The sequence below is a fragment of the Papaver somniferum genome, chromosome 2 (genome assembly GCF_003573695.1).
Source record: "Papaver somniferum cultivar HN1 chromosome 2, ASM357369v1, whole genome shotgun sequence".
Lineage (NCBI taxonomy): Eukaryota > Viridiplantae > Streptophyta > Magnoliopsida > Ranunculales > Papaveraceae > Papaver > Papaver somniferum.
Genome location: NC_039359.1, coordinates 17,956,615 through 17,977,331, shown reverse-complemented (window position 1 = coordinate 17,977,331; position 20,717 = coordinate 17,956,615). Strand labels below are relative to the sequence as shown.

At 38.6% G+C, this 20,717-nt stretch overlaps 2 protein-coding genes across 2 annotated transcripts; both read left to right on the top strand.

The window, feature by feature from the left end:
* The first annotated feature begins 318 nt into the window (after window positions 1-318).
* On the top strand, window positions 319-4,822 carry LOC113347053 (protein transport protein SEC23-1-like). The gene is made up of 6 exons (XM_026590637.1): window positions 319-537; window positions 1,088-1,605; window positions 1,810-3,630; window positions 3,830-3,946; window positions 4,073-4,144; window positions 4,305-4,822. Exons 2-6 carry the CDS (start codon window positions 1,132-1,134, stop codon window positions 4,440-4,442), a joined length of 2,622 nt encoding a protein of 873 aa, XP_026446422.1. The 5' UTR covers window positions 319-537; window positions 1,088-1,131; the 3' UTR covers window positions 4,443-4,822.
* Window positions 4,823-5,049: 227 nt separating this feature from the next.
* LOC113347052 (protein translocase subunit SecA, chloroplastic-like) lies at window positions 5,050-11,554 on the top strand. Its single transcript, XM_026590636.1, has 20 exons — window positions 5,050-5,596; window positions 5,830-5,902; window positions 6,076-6,282; window positions 6,393-6,496; window positions 6,649-6,828; window positions 7,121-7,339; window positions 7,472-7,585; window positions 7,691-7,804; window positions 7,999-8,166; window positions 8,369-8,544; window positions 8,782-8,848; window positions 8,945-9,091; window positions 9,246-9,341; window positions 9,421-9,489; window positions 9,610-9,711; window positions 9,795-10,046; window positions 10,152-10,219; window positions 10,352-10,469; window positions 10,684-10,923; window positions 11,071-11,554. The coding sequence occupies exons 1-20, from the start codon at window positions 5,186-5,188 to the stop codon at window positions 11,194-11,196; spliced, it is 3,051 nt and encodes a 1,016-aa protein (XP_026446421.1). The 5' UTR covers window positions 5,050-5,185; the 3' UTR covers window positions 11,197-11,554.
* The last annotated feature ends 9,163 nt before the right edge of the window (window positions 11,555-20,717 follow it).

The following is a 20,717-nucleotide window of genomic DNA, read 5'->3' as shown; positions in this document are numbered from 1 at the left end:
ATATATTAATAAAATAACGAAAGGTATTTTTCGGCGATACAGATATTATCCCTATCGACAGGTCGCGTGAATACCATTTTCTTTCTCGGTGGAGAACTTCATCTCACTTGGTTAAGTGGTAAATATAAATTTACCACTTTGCAGGCTCCATGGTGGATGCATAAATGGCCTATTTATCTGCTACACCCTTAGGAACCGGCCTCAAAGGGCAAAAGGTAAGAATTCGAACAAAATTTCTTTGGGTTGTTTATTACAAAAAGTTTTGGGTTGTTTTATCAAATTCTTGTTAGGAAACAAAATCTATGATTGCTAAGTTTCGATTTAGAAATCGGGATTGGGGGAGATCTACAACTGTAGAGAAAGAGACTTTGTAATAAGGAAAGAAAATTGAAGTCTTTCTTCAATAATTTCTCTTTCTCTCACAGAATTATTCTGCTCATTTCCCCTTTTTTTTTATCTTTCAAGAGGGGAAATAGAGCTCAAGATATAAACACAAAATTGAAGCTTCCTTTTTATTTCCCCCGCCCTCTCTCATAGGTATGTGATCTCAAGCGATCTTTCTTTTATTTTTCTTTACTTATTATACTGTTGAGTTCAATTCCCAATTTCACCAAATCAAGATCAACACTTGAATTTTAACATCCTTTATTGAATTGTTTCTTGATTAGAGATCATCCCATGTCTTTAAATTTGTATTGGGTTTAGATCGAATATAAATTTTGAGATTAAACTGAAGAAAAAAAATCCTTTTTTTGTAAACCCTAATTACGTAGATAGCGTGAATCTAGTTGAAGTTGAGATTTTTAATATGCCCCACCATGTGATTTTTAATGGTGAAAGAGAAAATGTGATTTCTTTTTGATTGATTCCTTATGTCTGGTTTAGTTACTGTGATTAGAACTTAATGAAAGATTAGACTTTTGTTGGGCGGAAGAACTGAATTCAGTTTTTTTTTAGTAGGGTTTTAGCTTGTCAAAGTTTCTTACTGTTAGGGTGGACTAGTCCTATGTACTGATAAGATCATGCAATGGTTTTCGTGTGAGAGTTAGGGGCATTGTCGAAACTCAATTTTGATTTTGATGTACAGGTTCTTGAGGGATTTAAAGAAGGTTTGATTTGGTTTTTATACTGATGGCTACTCCACCGCCAGCACCTCCTCCTACACATACACATTCCCCTCCTCCCAATCCCAGTACACCCACACCTCGGCCTGAGAGAAGACCATCCCCTCTTGCCTTCTCCTCTCCCGTTCCCCCAAGATTTTCTCCACAAAGATCGCCGCACGACCCTTCCAGCTCAACCCAGACACCCCCTGCTATGCTGTCACCATCAGCGAATAATGCAAATTCACCTGCTTCTAAGTTTAGTACACCTCCTGGTCCTCCTGTTTTCTCGTCACCTCTTCGACCAGCAGCTGTGCCTTTCCGGACATCTCCTGCATCTCCTCAGCCAGTTGCGTTCTCTTTACCTACAATGCTGCCTACATCATCTTCTCCCCGTTATTCAAATGGTTCAGTTGGCTTGCAGCCTCAGACCTCTGCTGGTATAGAGGAGGAGTTTACGCATGTCGGAGAATCACCGTATGTTCTATTTTCTGCTCACAAGGTATTCAACTAAAACTTTTGCTGTGGTTCTTATTACTTACCTAAGTTTTTGGTGATCTTTTGGATATCCCTGGTGTGTGTGTGTGGTATGCATTTGAGCTTCTTCTGTATTCCTGGTTGTTTTTCTTCCTTTTTGTTGCATGTTGAAGGATATTGTAGTTTGTCACTGCAATTACATGCATGAATTAATTTCTCTGCTTCGCAGGTTTTGAAACATAAAAAGCAAGCCAACGTGCCAAGTCTGGGATTTGGAGCATTAGTTTCTCCAGGAAGGGGTATCTCCCCAGGTCCTCAAGTAGTACAACGTGATCCACATCGATGCCAGAACTGTGGAGCGTATGCGAATATGTATTGTAAGATTTTAATTGGCTCAGGTCAGTGGCAGTGTGTTATTTGTGGGAAACTGAATGGAAGTGAAGGTGAATACATAGCTCCAAGCAAGGAGGATCTTCGTAATTGGCCGGAATTGTCCTCTCCGCTGGTCGATTTTGTTCAAACTGGAAACAAAAGACCTGGATATGTTCCAGTCTCGGATTCAAGAATGTCTGCACCCATTTTTCTTCTGATTGATGAATGCTTAGACGAAGCGCACCTACAACATTTGCAGAGCTCTTTGCATGCTTTTGTTGATTCCCTACCCCAAAGTTCGAGGATAGGAATTCTATCATATGGGAGGACAGTGTCAATTTACGACTTCTCCGAGGGATCTATGGCATCTGCAGACGTACTTCCTGGTGAGAAATCACCGTCTCAGGAATCGTTAAAATCGTTGATTTATGGAACTGGCATATATTTGTCATCCATTCATGCTTCACTACCAGTTACTCATACGATCTTCTCATCTATGAGGCCTTACAAGCTGAAGCTGGCTGAAGCATCAAGAGACCGCTGTCTGGGTACAGCAGTTGAAGTTGCTCTAGCATTAATTCAAGGTCCAGCAGCAGAAGTTTCTCGAGGAATAGTTAAAAGGTCCGGAGGCAATTGCAGGATCATTGTATGTGCTGGTGGGCCCAATACTTATGGCCCTGGATCAGTCCCTCATTCATTCAGTCATCCGAATTATCCCTATATGGAGAAAACAGCAATTAAGTGGATGGAAGATCTGGGTCACCGGGCTCATCAGCATGACACTGTGGTTGATATTCTATGCGCTGGACAATGTCCTGTAAGAGTTCCTGTTTTGCAGCCGCTCGCAAAAGCCTCAGGGGGTGTTCTTATTCTCAATGATGATTTTGGTGAAGCTTTTGGTGTTAATTTGCAGAGAGCGTCTTTGAGGGCTGCAGGATCCCATGGGTTATTGGAGATACGCGTTTCAGATGATATAGATATAACTCAAATCATAGGGCCTGGCGAAGAAGCACATTTAGATACTCACGAGACCTTCAAAAATGACACTTCTATTTGTATCCAAATGCCAAGTGTTGAGGAAACACAGAGCTTCGCACTTTCTATGGAAACTAAGCGGGATATAAAGAGTGAGTGTGTTTACTTTCAGTTTGTAGTTCGATATTCGAACATCTACCAAGCTGAAATCTCAAGAGTGATTACTGTCAGACTGCCAACAGTTGATAGTGTTTCAGCGTACCTTGAGAGTGTCCAAAATGAGGTAGCTTCCGTTCTTATTGCCAAAAGGACTTTGTTACAAGCTAAAACTTCCTCAGATGCAGTGGATATGCGGAAAATGGTAGATGAAAGAGTTAGAGATATTGCTCTGAAATTTGGAACCCTAGCACCAAATTCTAAACTTAATCGGTTCCCCAAGGAGCTTTCTTTGTTGCCAGAAAGCTTGTTCCACCTTAGAAGGGGCCCACTTCTGGGGGGTATTGTTGGTCATGAAGATGAAAGATCTGTTCTGAGGAGTTTGTTCCTTAATGCATCTTTTGATTTGTCCCTTCGTATGGTGGCACCGCGTTGTCTGATGCATCGGGATGGCGGTACTTTTGAGGAACTACCTGCATACGACCTTGCTATGCAGTCTGATGCAGCTGTGGTGCTTGACCATGGGACAGATGTCTTCATATGGTTGGTAAGTATCGCTGTTGTAGCTCGCAGTATGTTTACTTTCAGGATGTGGTGAAGCATTCGTTGGTAAATGTATTAGATTTTCTGTCCTGTTATGTTCTTTCGTACAAGTGTACTCTCTCTTTTTCTTCACTTTTGGGCTTCTCATCCTGCGGCGCCACGTTCTTTCCCTGTCCAATTAAACTTTGACTCTTGTTATTCAGGGTGCTGAACTTTCAGCTCAGGAAGGTAAAAGTGCAGCAGCTCTGGCAGCTTGCAGAACCTTGGCAGAGGAGCTCTCTGAATTTCGGTTTCCTGCTCCTCGAATCCTTGCATTCAAAGTTTGTTCTCTTTCCCCTACTTGTTTACATTATTGATCTATTTCTTGTTCAAATATTATTTTGTCATCTCGTTTAGTATGCAATGAAGGCAAACAGTATCTTACATGTTTTTGGATGTTGTAACAGGAGGGTAGCTCTCAGGCTCGTTACTTTGTTTCTCGACTAATACCAGCACACAAAGATCCTCCTTATGAGCAGGTAAGACCCTCTTTTTTTTTAAAAAAAAAAATCAATAAGATTTCCCTTTTATTAAAATTCATGAAAACTAAGTAGTTTTTATTACAATTTTTTTTTTTTTGTAATTAAAATACATTTATGTATTGAGCTCTAGGAATTGATTGGGATTTTCATATTGCAGGAAGCAAGGTTCCCGCAGCTTCGATCTTTGAATGTAGAACAGAGAGCCAAGCTGAAGAGTAGCTTCATTCACTTTGATGACCCTAGCTTATGCGAGTGGATGCGCAGCTTGAAATTGGCCCCCCCTGAACCAAGCTAATACAAGAAATGATAAAATAGTTTCATTTGCGGCTACTTAATCTAAACAAGAGAGAGAAATTGGTAGAGAATCCAAAGAATTGCGTCCAAGATGCCATTGGAACTTATTATACCCAGGGTTCTACATTGTGTGAGTCAACTCCAATGTCTTCCTTTGAGATGGCAACCAAACTGTTCTATCTCTCAACAGCAAGACATAGGGAGGAAAGATTAGGACTTTTTTCTTTCTTTTAAATATATACTGTAGCTTATCATTGTCAAGTTTTGTATTTTTTTCCTCCCCTTACATTTTGTTTTTCCATAATTTGTTTCTTTTTTCTTCTCATTTTGTAACGTATAACAGCAGATCAATAAGATTTCACCCCCTCCGATCATTGAACACATTTGTTCTTTAAACTGTAGATGATGATATGCTTTCTTTAATAACAGACTCTGATTCATTTTTCATTGCCAAAACCCTTGGACTTGGCCAGCAGTGGAGTTTAAGCTCAAACACAAACTGAACCTTGATAAGGGGCACCACTTAATCATCCTTCCGTTAGCAAAACAAGGATGCCTTTTAGCAAACCTTTGTAAGTATTAGTAGTCTTATCTTCTTTTGCTAATTTCCAGTCTCTTTTTCCCTCCACAAGACAGAGATCCCTAGAATGGGCGAGAGGAGCACTCCGAGTAGAGAAATCTGATCTCCAACACTCGCAAAATTCTTCCATTTTGGCGACTGAGCTACTGAATTTTGACCTAGAAATGGCGGCAAAACCATGTTTTACAGCAATTACAGCCCAAAATTCATCAGTCTCACCATTTACTTCAAAATTTCTTCTCTTCCAAAACAATTACAGCCCTAAATTCGAAATCGGTACTTCTTTTCTCGGCGAAAAACCTCGTCAAGTACACGAAATTGCGACGAAAAGTACTAAAATCGCAAGGAATGGGCGAGGAGTTCGAACAATGGCATCATTGAGTGGTCTATTCAGTGGAATTTTCAAAGGGACTGATACTGGAGAGAATACAAGGAAACAATACGCTTCAACTGTTAGTCTGATTAATGCTTTGGAATCAGAAATTTCTCAGCTTACTGATTTAGAGTTGAGAGAGAGAACATCAAGTTTGAAGGAGAGAGCTCAACAAGGCCAGTCTTTGGATTCTCTCTTACCTGTAAGTAATCTCCATAGTTGTAGCATATGACATGATGATAAATTAGTCTTGTTTTCATTGTATTATTATATGGTGTCATGTATATTTGAAAATTGTTAGCACCAAACTGGTGACGTTAATTATGACATCTTAAGACACAACATGCCAATCGTCCCTGGTCAACTGGGATATCATCAGTCTGTAGAACCATTACTTCGTATTACTTTATTAATACGTGAAATCTTAATTGACAGGAAGCATTTGCTGTTGTAAGAGAGGCATCGAAAAGGGTTTTGGGTCTTCGTCCATTCGATGTACAGCTTATAGGTATGTTGTAATTAGATGTTGTACAACACCTTTTTTCTGAATACATGCTGTCATTAGATGTTGTTTTGCATGGGGTGGGGGCTGATGGGTTGTTGCCACCACAGGAACCCGTGGTTTAGTCACGTTAAGCTGAACATCCTTTTTCTTCTATTTGGTTCCTTTCTTTCTTGTAGGTGGAATGGTACTTCATAAAGGAGAAATAGCTGAAATGAGGACAGGAGAAGGAAAGACACTTGTTGCTATTTTACCAGCTTATTTAAATGCACTAAGTGGGAAAGGAGTTCATGTGGTTACTGTGAATGATTATCTAGCGCGACGTGATTGTGAGTGGGTTGGTCAAGTTCCTCGGTTTCTTGGAATGCAGGTTGGCTTAATACAACGTATGTCTCTTTCTTTTTATTGTGATATGTTTCTGCTTTTCTTTTTTATGTTGACTTTTAGTTTGAGTTGCATTAGTAATGACCTTGCGGTGAATTGTTTATGTTGGCAGAAAATATGACAAGTGAACAGAGGAGAGAAAACTACTCATGTGACATTACATACGTCACCAACAGTGAACTTGGTTTTGATTTCTTGAGAGAGAATCTTGCCACGGAAAGTAAATTTTGCTTTACCTGTTAGGATCTGGATACATGTTTTCTTGTTGTTGTTGAAGTACTTACATGATGTCAGTTGTTGTACATTAAGTTCTCTATGCATTTTCTGAACTTAGTCTAACAAAATTTGTTCCTATTTGGTATCTACAGACTGTCGATGAGCTAGTAATGAGGAATTTCAATTTTTGTGTGATTGATGAGGTTGATTCCATTCTTATTGATGAAGCGAGAACTCCACTAATCATCTCCGGACCTGCAGAGAAGCCGGGTGAGCAGTACTATAAAGCTGCAAAATTGGCCGGAGCCTTTGAACGAGATCTCCACTACACTGTAAGAGACCATTCGTTTTAGAATTTTATATGTACATGTATACTATAATCTCATCAGCCAGCCTCATGAGTGTAGGTGTTGGTTTTTCTGGAAGGCATTCACGTGCTAGTGGCTTCTTTCTTTCCTCCTCACTTGATGAATTTCGAATGAGGCTTTATACCTAACTGACCGATATCTTAGCACAAAGTAGTCATTCTACTGGACCACCACTATGCATCGCTAAGTGAAAGTAGTAAAAAATATATAATGGTGCATCGATTTTTTTTCTTCCTCTTTTGTGTTCATTTTTCAGGTTGATGAGAAGCAGAAAAGTGTTCTCATCACAGAACAAGGCTATGAGGATGCTGAAGAAATCTTGGGTGTGAAAGATCTATATGATCCTCGGGAACAATGGGCATCGTACCTTTTGAATGCAATCAAAGCAAAAGAACTCTTCCTTAGGGATGTAAACTACATTATCCGGGGCAAAGAGGTCCTTATTGTGGACGAGTTCACTGGTCGAGTCATGCAGGTTGGTTTTTATTCCAGTCCATTTCACCTTTTGGTCATTTACAGTCCAGACATGTTTCACACTCACTTTTTGCACCAAATTAGTGTTTTGGGACTCCGTGCATCTTGCTTGTTGTATAATATGTTGTCGCAGGGAAGGAGATGGAGTGATGGACTACATCAGGCTGTTGAAGCAAAAGAGAACGTGCCCATTCAAAACGAAACTGTAACATTGGCATCAATCAGTTACCAGAATTTTTTTCTCCAGGTGAGGAACATCTTATTCATTATCCATTTGAGTATGTGTGTTGAATATCATTTGGGTTATATTTTATCTTTACCTTCTTTAGTATTGGTTTTGTTGCTGATGCAGTTTCCCAAGCTTTGTGGAATGACTGGTACTGCAGCAACTGAAAGCACAGAATTTGAGAGTATATACAAACTTAAAGTCACAATTGTTCCTACGAACAAGGCCATGATAAGGAAGGTGTGTTTTAGAATTCTGCCTTCGTATGTTAAAAACCTCTGCTTACTCATGGAATGCTTAAAAGCGTTATGGAAAAATATATCAGACCGCTTATTCAATTGAATAAGAAAAAATTCTTCACTTGATTAAATAGCTAATATCAGTCTTTCATTTGTTAGACATAGCATATAGCTTACTTTTCATCTGTATCTCAGGACGACTCAGATGTAGTGTTTAGGTCAACTACTGGAAAATGGCGGGCAGTTGTCGTAGAGATTTCTCGAATGTATAAAACAGGTCGTCCTGTGCTTGTTGGGACAACTAGTGTTGAACAGAGTGATTCACTGTCAAAGCAGTTGCAGGAAGCTGGAATTCCTCATGAGGTATGGTCTAAGTAATCTAGAAATTCTTATTGTGGTATTAGACTATGAGTTTTCTTTCTGAACAATATTGTTACTAAGACTAATTTTCTTATGCACGATATTTCTGCTCGTGTGGACACACACCCACACACAAGCTATTGCTTTACAAACCTCTTTGCACTTGAGGAAAAATGAATACCAACTGATATTATTTCATTTTAAGGTTCTCAATGCCAAACCAGAGAATGTAGAGAGGGAAGCAGAAATTGTAGGGCAAAGTGGTCGTCTTGGTGCGGTAACGATTGCCACAAACATGGCAGGTCGTGGAACAGATATAATTCTTGGAGGGAATTCAGAGTATATGGCAAGGCTAAAGCTACGTGAGATACTCATGCCTAGGTATTACCTAAATGAACAATTGCTAGATTTTTCCTTGAGATGATATGATGAATGGGATGAATATTTACCTTACATACTGTTGAGTGGTAGCAGGTGGGTCCCTTATGCCTGCTCTAGGTTAGATGTTAAATGTGATTCTCTCTTTGCCTGACCAATTTTAAATGTTTCAGTAAATCTCAGAGTATGCTATATGCCATATGTAATTGTTCGTTATCTAAAATGCTGTGGTTCTTGTAGAGTTGTTAAGCCAGCAGAAGGAGCGTTCGTGTCTGTCAAGAAGCCTCCCCCCAAAAAGAATTGGAAGGTCAATCTCAGACAAGCTTTTATGTGCATCCTCTTGGACAGTGATCTTTAATGTCACGCATGCTGACTATCACAAATTATTATTGTGGGACTTCAGGTGAATGAGAATCTATTCCCATGCAATCTATCAAAGCAGAAAATTACTGCAGCAGAGGAGGCTGTAGAGTTAGCTGTTCAAACCTGGGGCCCAAGGTCGTTGACTGAGTTAGAAGCGGAGGAGCGGCTCTCGTATTCATGTGAAAAGGTGACATTAAATTTATTATCGTTTCTTTCACACTGAAGTTATAACAGCACAATTGGTGAATTTCACTATCTTTATGTTTTGGTCCTTTTTCAGTCGAATGCCGTTCAGTTTATATAGTTGTCTGCACTGATGTATTTAATTTTAATTATTGTAGGGGCCTATTCGTGATGAAGTGATAGCTAAGCTGCGGGGTGCCTTTAAAGATATCATTCAAGAATATAAAATCTATACTGAGGAGGAAAGAAAGAAGGTCTGATTTCTCTTTTAAATCTTGATTTATCAAGAGGAATTCTGGTATCTGGTCTCACCCACACTCTTCTATGTTGCAGGTTGTATTGGCTGGTGGACTTCATGTGGTAGGGACAGAGCGGCATGAATCTCGTCGAATTGACAATCAGGTTATACTCGTAATTCGGTTATCGATAATATGGATTATCTGAGTGTCTATTGTCTTCTTTTCTTCCTTTCAGAATGTAACTTTTTGTTATAGTGTAATTACGCAATTCACATTTATACAGCTGCGTGGACGAAGTGGACGGCAGGGTGATCCTGGAAGTTCCCGTTTTTTCCTCAGTCTGGAGGATAACATTTTCCGAATATTTGGTGGCGATCGGATTCAGGTCCGTTTCTTGGAAAATGATTTCTGTTTGTAGTTGAACGGGATAAAGCTCCCAATGAGTTCTTAATGTTGCAAATTGTGTAGGGTTTGATGAAAGCTTTCAGAGTTGAAGACTTGCCAATTGAGTCCCAAATGTTGACAAAAGCCCTAGATGAGGCTCAAAGAAAAGTGGAAAACTACTTCTTTGATATTAGGAAGCAGTTGTTTGAGTACGATGAGGTCCTCAACAGTCAAAGAGATCGTGTATATACAGAAAGAAGACGGGCTCTACAATCTGAAAACCTACAATCTCTTCTAATTGAATACGCTGAACTGACAATGGATGACATCTTAGAAGTAATTTCTTGACTACCTTCAACTATTTTCTGAAATCTGGATAACTTTTTATTTTGGATACGTGAATTCATATCTCATATACTTGATATGATTTGGCATGAACAGGCTAATATTGGGGCTGATACGCCCAAGGAGAGCTGGGATCTTGAAAAACTCATTGCCAAACTTCAACAGTAAGAGGACTTCACTCTTGATTTTGTAACCTACTGTTGAGGTTTGAATGGTAGAATTAACATCATCGAATGATCATAAAAACATCATAAACTATTATACGACTGACTCAATCTTGACACATTCTGTTACAGATACTGCTATCTATTGAAAGATTTAACTCCAGAGTCATTAGCAAACAATGGTTCAAATTATGAGGAGTTACGGGCTTACCTTCGTTTGCTTGGTCGTGAAGCTTACTTAAAGAAAAGGGTTGGTGTTTCTCCGCTTCATAAAGTTAACGATGTTTCGTATAATTTCTGGTGACTAGTGTATGACAGGCGAGCTGTACTTTAGGAAATTGTGTAAATATTTCAAAATAGGAAGATCTTACTTTACATATTTACCAAAGCTGTATGTGTTGAAGCCAACTACTTGAAACAAGTATAACCTGCTCGATTGTATGTTGGTTCTTGAACTTGTTCAGGATATAGTTGAGGAGGAATCAGCAGGGTTGATGATGGAAGCAGAGAGGTTCCTTATTTTGAGCAACATTGATCGGCTTTGGAAAGAACACTTGCAAGCAATCAAGTTTGTCCAACAAGCTGTGAGCTTAAGAGGATATGCACAACGGGACCCACTGATCGAGTACAAACTTGAAGGGTATAATCTCTTCTTGGAGATGATGGCTCAAATCCGAAGAAACGTAATATACGCGATATACCAGGTTCATCCCATTTCTGAGCTAATACTGAAGTATTGATTAGGTTGTTGAGGTGTATGAAACCTGATCAATTGGGTTCTCTCGAGTCCTATGACTCGTACCACTCAAATTCACTCTTTTAACATGTCTAACAAGATATTATTTCTGCAGTTCAAACCCGTAATGGTGAAGGACCCAAAACAAGAACAGAAAGAGAAACCAAGCAAATTAACAACTAGTGGAAAGAGTAGCAAAAAGAATCCAAATCCAGTAGGTATTGCAGAGGGATCCTCCTAGTCGACCGATTTTAAAGGTTCCCCCATGCCCTCTAGGTGCTGAGGAGATCCTCCTACCCTTACAATACTGGTTCTCAACGTACTTCTATAGAAATTGAAAGGCGGGAAAAGTACAAAAATTGATATGCTCCAGTTTTTGTAGAAGAAAATTTTCTATGTCTGCAGATAGAATGTCGAAAACTGTAAAATGAGAAAATCCATTTATTTGCCATGCCCCTCTAAAATGGCACAGACTTGCCTGTTGTATCATATTATACCACTGCATCTGAAAAGAAATGGATCATGGATATACATTGTAAAGAAAGCTCTCATATTGGTTAACAATTACAAGCAGCACAACTATGGTTTTGCTTTCTGTATTTTATTTTCCTTGGATATTATTAAGTGTTAGCCAGTAAACTAGACTACAGTGAGTGACATGATTGTTTTGAATGTTCGACACTATCACATTCAAACAATTGTCTCAATTTGAACATGAAATCTAGAGTCTAGACCCTCTTGTTATAGCGAATGCTGGCATTGCCAAGAACGGGATCTCTCTTGTATTAATACCAAAACCAGACCCGTCGTATAATGACTTGAACTAAATTTTTATTGTATCTCATTATTCTCGTCAAGAGAAAATAAAACTGCACATAGCACTAAGTGGTCCAACAGTAGGGCTCCTAAATCTTGAGAGCTGAAACCTCTTCTTTAACTACAAAAACCAAAAACATGTGAAACCTTTTTACTTGCACTCTCTTTGAAGACAAATGATATGTTAATGGTAATGAATACTGCTTAATCACCCTTGTAAAGTAACTTTTACATTAGTATAATGGTAGCTTTTGTTTCACCCAATACATGTCTTCATGTGCCATAGAAACACCAGTACATGCTGCTAATAGGGATACCAGTTTACTTGGTGTATCATTCCAAAAATATAAAATATTTTGTCTTATATGAAATTCTGTACACCCCTACTTAACACCAATGCCATGCTCAGAACTAATTTGTGTTTGGGAAATGATATAGGGAGGAGGAAGATACCGGCTAAGTAGTTCAATTATTTATACACCGTCTAATTATCAGTATTGGTGTATTACTTAAGCTAAGACAAGAAAGAAAAATCCTAGGATCCTTCAATTAGGGATGTGCATTCTCCAAGAGATTTATCCGACTAATCAGAAGTTAACTAATGTATGAGAAGTTTTCAAGGTACTTATAAAAATCATTTCTCGAATTATAAAATTGATTAATGCAGCTTTACAGTATATTACAATACTTGTTACGTATAAGAGACCAACAGGTGAAGCCCTAGGATTGGATGCCGAATCAACAACTGTACGTAAGCGACGTCGATAGTCGGCGAAAAATCGCACATCAGAATCGGCAAACGATAACATTTTCTAATTGATCATACATTTCTAATTTTCTACTCCCTCCGTTTTTTTTTAATAGGCCAGTTTCTATAAATAAAAATTTCAAAAAAATAGGTCAGTTTCCTAATTGGGAAAGTCAAATGTTATTTTAATTTTTTGGGACAATTTTTCTCTAACTTCTTTTGATGACAAGTGTCATGTGGACCACTTCACTTTACTTCTTTTGCTAACAAGTGTCATGGGGACCATTTCACTTTACTTCTTTTATTGACAAGTGTCATAAGGACCACTTTCCATGATTAGTTCTCTTAATTTCCTTAAATTTCGCTAAAAACAAAACTGACCTATTAAAAAAGAACGGAGGGAGTATAAAGAAATGCAAATTAGTAGATTGAAAGCAATTAAAGGATAAGAACTAGGATTTAATGAGAGTTCACTGTGAGTAGAAATAACTCAAAGTAGAAGGATCGTTACAATTGTTTTTGTTTCTAAAAGATAATAATGTGAATTAAGGTTTGAGAAGTATTTACTCTAAAGCTACCATCACTACTAGAGATAATAACATGCCATTATATGACAAGTAGACAAGATATTTAGTTGGTTGCAGATAGAGTTTTGTTTACTACAAACAGACTAACAAGGTAAGTAAGGCAAGGCCCCATTAAGAAAACAAAACAAAGGTAAAGAATACACCAAACACAACAAATTTCATGTGTTCCTATTCAATAAGAGAATGTTGGTTAGAGTGGTGGGTCTATCTCCATAGTTATCTCTTTTTTGTAGTGGAGTTAGGAGTGTTTTAGCTCTTTTGTTCTAGTTTATTTATACCACCACATCATGAGTGACTTGGTTTGTCTAAATTACAATTTTTCTACCATGCGGGACTTAGTTTTTGGTTTTTACCATATGCCAAAACGAAATATTTTTCTTCTTTTTGCACAGGGCTCACATACGTAATAAGATAGGGTTCTGCACTTTGACTGTTGGGTAAATGTACGATGGAACATTACTTGGGGAGGCACCCGCAATCGTGATGGATCATAGTAAATTTACAGACATCAAAATCCATCGCATGTTCGGGGACCCATTCTGGTCAGTGATTAAATACTAGAAAAAGTACTTACTGGAAGGATTTGATCTGTTTTTGTGAGACGAAATGCACCGAATCAGAAAAATCTGAATAGTATAAACATCTATATCAAAAGAATCACATGTAATGCTAAATCTTATGGTGTGCTAAGCAGCTAGATTGGTAATCTACGTCAACTAACACAACCACCTAAGTCTTATGGGACTGGTTTCAATCTAGCATGCTAGTCGCTCAACAAAATAGCACCAAACGCTGAACCATTCATCATTCCTGCTTTTCGCTGCACTAATCAGTCAACTTGGTCAAAGCGCCGAATCATTCATCGCCAGGCGCTGAACTGTTCATCGTTAGATAAATCGAGTTAAACTTACAGAAGCTCGATCTTCTTCCTTCTTCCCAATTTTCTTTCATCCTCACCCAAAGCTTCCGGAAATGCATGTAGTAGAGAATTCGTTCCAGAGATTTTCTTCTCAAATCGCACCGTGGGTTTGAACATCAACACGATTGGAATCATTTGAGATTGTTTTGGAGCGAATCCTGCCACGAAATTGATTTGGGTTAGATTTTGAAATTTTAGTTTTTTTTCTCTTTCGATTATCATGATTCTTTTTATGAAATTGATGATTGGTGTTTGTTATTTAGATGATTTAGATGATAGGTATAGTTTGTATGATTTAATTTAAATTTTTGTGATGAAATTTGTTTTTGGTGATTAATTTGATTATTCGTGATGAAAAAAGATGAAATTTTGATTATTTTTGATGAAGATGAATGATAATTTGTATGATTCGTTTGTTGGTTAATTTGTATGAAATTTACATGATTATGATGAAAATGATAAAATGTGATTGATTTTTTTTTCCTTTTGTTATTGATTGTAATATGAGTATGGAAGAACATATAGATGCTTTGGATATAGTATCAGCAAAGGGTAAAGATAGAACGCGCAATTGAGGGATATAAAAAACAATTGGGTGATATAGGAAAAAGACAAAAACAGGATCCAAATATCAAATCAGGGTCACCCCTTATCTTAGTATTTTATGTAATTCCTAATCTACCCCTCACTAATCAGTATTAGTTAATAATAATTAGTAAAATCTTAACATTTTTTATAAATGATTAGTGTGTGATATTATTTGTATTTGGGTGAGAGTAGAAGGAGGGAAAGAAAATTTGAGAGGGAAATTATTTTGGTGAAAATTGAGGATGATTGTGAAGAGAGAATTGTTGCTGCTGAATCTTTAGCTCAACTACAACAAGGAGCATATCTTGAGTCTTCAGCCAATGACAACAACTCACAATTGCAAGTTTTTGTGGAACTAACACCTTTGGAACATGAATTTTATGAGCATGAAGTGTTTCCTGAAGAACCAACCCAAGAGAGTAAACTAGCTCAACATATAAGCACTCCCAATACTCAGGTAAAGCTGCGAATAGGTTGAAAAATTGATTTTTTTTCTTTGAATCCACCATTGCTGCTGCTGTAAAAGCTCGGTACCGGCATTGTCAAAGTATGAATACCATGCCGGAACCACAAATACCATCATAGTATTCATACTACGACCATGCCGGAACCTTGATATCCCCCATTTTGAAACTAAAACCGGCATAGTACGCAACCAAACAACCATGCCGGTACAAAAGTTACTTTTTACCCACCACAGAATATTCTACGGAATATGCTACCGGCATGGTTTAATTCTAAGGTTACCATGCCGGTACTGCATGAAAAACATACAGGAAGCAATGTCTTTCGAAGCTAAATACCGGCATGTAAAATTAATTAACTATCACGCCGTAACTGTGTACATGCGTGGAACGTTAGATAACGAGCATGACGGAACATCTGCCGGCGTTGTTCAATTTTAACGTTACCATGCCGGTACCTGCAAAAAAACAAACAGGAAGGAGTGTTTTTCAAAGCTAAATACCGGCATGGTATATTAAGTAAATGCCACGCCGGAACCTCCTACCGGCGTGGTCACTTAGATTACGAGCATGCCGGAACCAGTATTTCCGGCGTTGCTTTCAAATATATTGATGGTGTCGGAAGCGTCTCAAAATTGGTATTCAGTTTCGGTGCAGTTCGACTATGCCGGGACTATGATCGAGCATGCCGAAACTGCATACCGGCATAGTATTAAATTTTTCTTTTTTGGAACTAATGTATTTTCTTTTCGTTCGATCCTTAGGTTGTGAAATATATTGATCCAACAAATGCAAAACCGCTCGGTCGGGATATGTCGGAATACTATAAAATGCCTCCGGTATGTTACTAAATATTTCTTTTTACCTAGTATCTTGAATATTACCAATGGATTGCTTGTAATGAACCTTATAATCTCCCATTGTTGTCCTTATGTAGGGAATAAAATATCCAAAGGAAGCAATTGCTTGGGCTAAAGAGACTGCTCGTAAGAACATGTGTGTGTTGGTGAGGAATACCCAAGGTTCAAAAAGCCGTTTTGAGATGGTTTGCGAGATAAGTGGGCAATACAAGGAGAAGAATATCCATAAGAGAAAGGATTATGTATATCCAAAGAAGACTAACAGGGTATACAAGACTCATAAGAGGAAGGATAATTGCCCCTTTAAACTTGTATTCCGTTTAAATGACAAGAAAAATGAATGGGATTGTGAGGCTTCGTTCGGCCGTCATAACCACCGGGATCCGAAAGATTTTGTTGGTCACTCCCTAGTTGCGAAGCTAAAACCTCATGAAATTGAGGATGTAAAGAGATTGACCAAAGCATTTTATCAAACCGAGACAAATTCTCAGAGGTTTCAAGGAAAAGGATAAGACGAACGTGTCTTCTCTAAGTACAATTTATAGCGCACAAGCAAGTATTAGAAGGGTGGAATGGGAAGGGAGGAGCGTTATGCAAAAATTTGAGAAGATAGTTTGGGATTACAACTACACGCAAGAGGTTCGGAAAACAAGCCCCTTCAAATATTCATTTCGCATCCTTTGCTTTCACAATTGGCTCATACATGTTGTGGTATTCTTATGATGGATTGCACCTACAATACAAACAAATACAATATGTCGTTGTTGAACGTCGCGGGGAAAACATCGGACAAGTTAACATTCACATTGGCTTGGTGTTTAATGGAAAATGAGAGGGACTATAATTATCATTGGGCATTACGTCAATTGAAAAAGAGTAGATTGTATCGAATTAATCATAGAGATACTTACGAGTTGTTGAGGGGAAAATCTATTGTGGGTAGCGTGATCGATCCGGTGTTTCATTTTTAGATACTCAACCAACGCATTTAGGATGACGTCATCCGAGCGCACGACATAAGGATGTGACCATTGCAGGTAACCTTCCATGTGTTGGTTCAGGATTTGGATCATACTCCACCTGCAACCTATTGGGAGTTGAAAAGGTGGTAATTGCTTATATCCAAGTTGCCACATCACATGTCGAGGATTAGCCATAACGTATTCCTTTGGGTGGAACAACGACCCATGGTAAAATGCAACGTTACCAAACCTCAAACGCTGGTGGTTTCCTCTAGCCTCCCTGTAAGGGTCGAAAACAACATCTTTGGTACTCATCACGGTCAGAGCCAATCTCATACCGATCAGTCGACGATTTTTACCGGGCTTCGGAATATTTTTAAACTCGTATCTCTTGGATCTAGGCTCCTCGGGGATCGTCAATGTGTGTGATCTTCAAGAAGGGGCAGTCCTTGAACAATGTTGGGAAGTTTTCATAAGCCCACACCTATACCAATGTAGAATGATACATATAAGAATCAGTAAATTTTGTTTCTAAGTTCATGATAAGGGTACATGTGAACAATATACATAAGAACATAAGTTTAAAAACAAAATTACCTGCAGTAGAGTGAAATTCCCGACAAATTGGTTTGTTTTAGCCTTAGAGGCCCTTCTCATCTCCGTCATAAAATGTGCCATTACCACGGTGCCCCAAGAATAGTTATAGACATCTTCCAATGGATCCAAGTACTGAAGGTAGTTTGCACTAACCCTGTTGCCACTAGTGTAAGGGAATACCTTAGTGCCCAAGATGTATAACAGGTACGCAACGGATGTATAACGAATTTGCGCAGGGTCCCATCCATCCTCCGAACTTCTTTCCTTTGTTTTTTCGAACTTCTTCTTAAGTAGCGTCAGCTTGAATGTCTTTGTCCTACTAGCCTTAGATACATAGAAGCTCTCCACAAAAATTTTGTAGTCCCAACCAGACAGCTTGTTAGTCAGAGCGTGCAACTTCGACCATTCTAGGTCCAGAGACTTATCTCCTTCTGCAATTGATTTGCCGATAACATTCAAGCCTAGAATGTTATGAGCATCTTCAGGGATGAAGGTCATCTCCCCAAAAGGGAAGTGCATGGTATCAGTTTTACCATGATACCTTTCGACGAAGCAATTGACAGTCACAGAATCAGGCTTCACATAATTTACAACAAAAGCATATAGACCAGAATCCCTTACTATTGTTTGGACCTCTTCACATTCCTCAGACAAATTCCAACCATCCGCGGCTTGGTTTCGGCAAACACGCACAACCTTCTTATGATCCTACAATTAGGAGACAATACAATTAAGAGATTTTACATAAATACACAACAATACCTATGCACAAGATAAAAAATGCTTACATAGGTTTGATAGATAGTATGAGCCCACAAGTCCTTGTATCCAAATAGCATTTTCAGTTCCGGAGCTTCACCCAAAATTCTACCACGTTCAAGGTCAGGTATCATGCCATCAATGGGAGGAAGGTGGGAACCTTTAACTTTTACTTTGACTATGCCCTTGCCCTTCTTGCCTTTGCCTTGTGTTGGTTGTTGACTTGGCCCACCAACTTCGCTTTGGCTTGCTAATTGACTTGTATGAACCTCATAATCTTCCTCCTCACTTTCCTCTTCATCATGCTCATCTTCCTCAACAGTTCCAGTAGGTTCACGGATTACAAGTCGACTATGGTCACCACTACTCTCCCAAATTATCCCTCTTGTATCAGTCCCCAAACGCTTGTTGCGACCTTCATTTTTCTCTCGAGGAGGCATAGACTGAGGAGTATGTAGACCGTCCTTTCTTCCTCTCTTAGTGACAACATATTTAGTTTTTCTTTTGTTAGCTTCCTTGGCTTTTGACCTATATCATAAGCACACGAAATGAATATAAGATAACTCATTTTCAGTTTTAGTACCGACATAGACTCACTTAAACAAACCACGCCGGTACATAGCTCCCGGCATAGAAACTTAGCAAATAACTCTTGCCGGTACACTGTTCCGGCAGTGAACATTAACTATCGACAATGCCGGTAGTCATATGTGATTCTCCTGGATACCAAAAGATCACTACCGGCACTCCCGAAATAAATCAATTCCATGCCGTAACTGGGTACCGGCATGCAATGCAACCTAAAACCTATGCCCGTACTGGTGACAAATTCATAGGTGTTCCTGTAAGTTTTAAGTCCACTACCGGCATACTCGAATTATTATTAAGGAATGTCGTAACCTAAAACCGGCATAGTATTCAACCCAATTTCTATGCCGGTACATAACATTCAGTTTCGGGCGACTCTGGGTTTGAAAACGGCATTGCGTTCATACTAGCATCAAATCCGTAACTCAATACCGTCACTGTATTCATTCTAGATTGAATGCCATAACCCAATACCGACATTGTAATCATACATATTTCAGTGCCGGTACTCTCTGTAACTCAACTGTTTGAGTTAGGGTTCGCGATTCTAACCTAAACCCATTGTTATAAATCGATTTAAACACTCATGAAGTAGTTTAAAATCACTTACCTTCTCACTGAAGCCATGTTTGCGTGAGGTTGATTGTCCGAGTTCGCTTCTTCTTTTTCTTCTTGCTCTTGAGCAATTTTAGCAAGTCTTTGTTTTAATTCTGTTCACCAATCGATTTTGAGTTCGATTGGGCATTTGGTTTCTTTTGTGGAGGCATTGTTATGATTCGGGTAGGTTAATCGACGAAGAAATTTTTGAATCGACGAAGAACGAATGAAGAACGATGAAGAAAAAAAAAGTCAAAAACCTAAACCCTAGAGCACTGCCGGTACTGATTTGTGGAGAATGGGGGATAAATGAAATTGGTTTTTAGATTTTAAGTTTTAGGGGAAAGGGTAGTATAGTCTTTTCATAATGTTTTTTAATTAACTAAAGGGTATTTTGGTATTTTCATACCCAAAAATCACCCCTTAACAGACACTACTGGTTGGAGGAAGTAATGCATATCCCCCAATTGTTTTTTATATCCCCCAATCGCGCGTTCTAAAGATAGGCATGTATGTAATAATTTGACCGATGTTCAGACTATAAACTTTAGAGGTAGTTTTAATGAGGTTGAAACGTCATACCAAATTGTAGTTAAAGATAATCCGATACTGTGATAATTGTGGGTTTTCTTCCGTCTTTGAGTTTAATTTTGCCAATGCGAATAAAGGTTTAGTTGAAGCCATAGCTGAGAGATGGTGGAAAAAAACCAACAACTTTCGTTTTAGAGAGTTTGATCTTGGCATCCTTCCTGTAGATTGGTATATGTTCACGGGAATTCCCATTGGTGACCCTACAAAACGTCAAGTAGTTATGCCGAAATTGGGTGAGCTAACAAATACTTGTTAAGATGATTTGTATTTTCAAGATTTAAAAGGACTTGATAAATGGAACAGTAAGAAAAATACAATATCCATGTCTATCTTGAGAAGCTACATTAAAAGTAGAGAAAATACCAACAATGTTGAATGTGCAGAGGTATTGACAAGAGCATTATTTCTTTGGTGTTTTGGTCATTTTCTTCTTGCGGGTTCTAGTGGAAGCGTAGATAAACGTTGAGTTCTATTGTTGGATAATTTGGATAGAGTTGGGGAATATGATTGGGGTATAGCTTCCTTAGGTAATACCTATAAATTTCTTTATGAATGGTTAGCCAATGAGAAGGATTTATCTGGCATGGTTGTGGTACTTGAATATTGGTACTATTATTACTTCCGCAACATGCAACCTTGCTTTGTCAGATTCCGGGAGGAGAACACCTAGATGTTTTCCCAAAGAT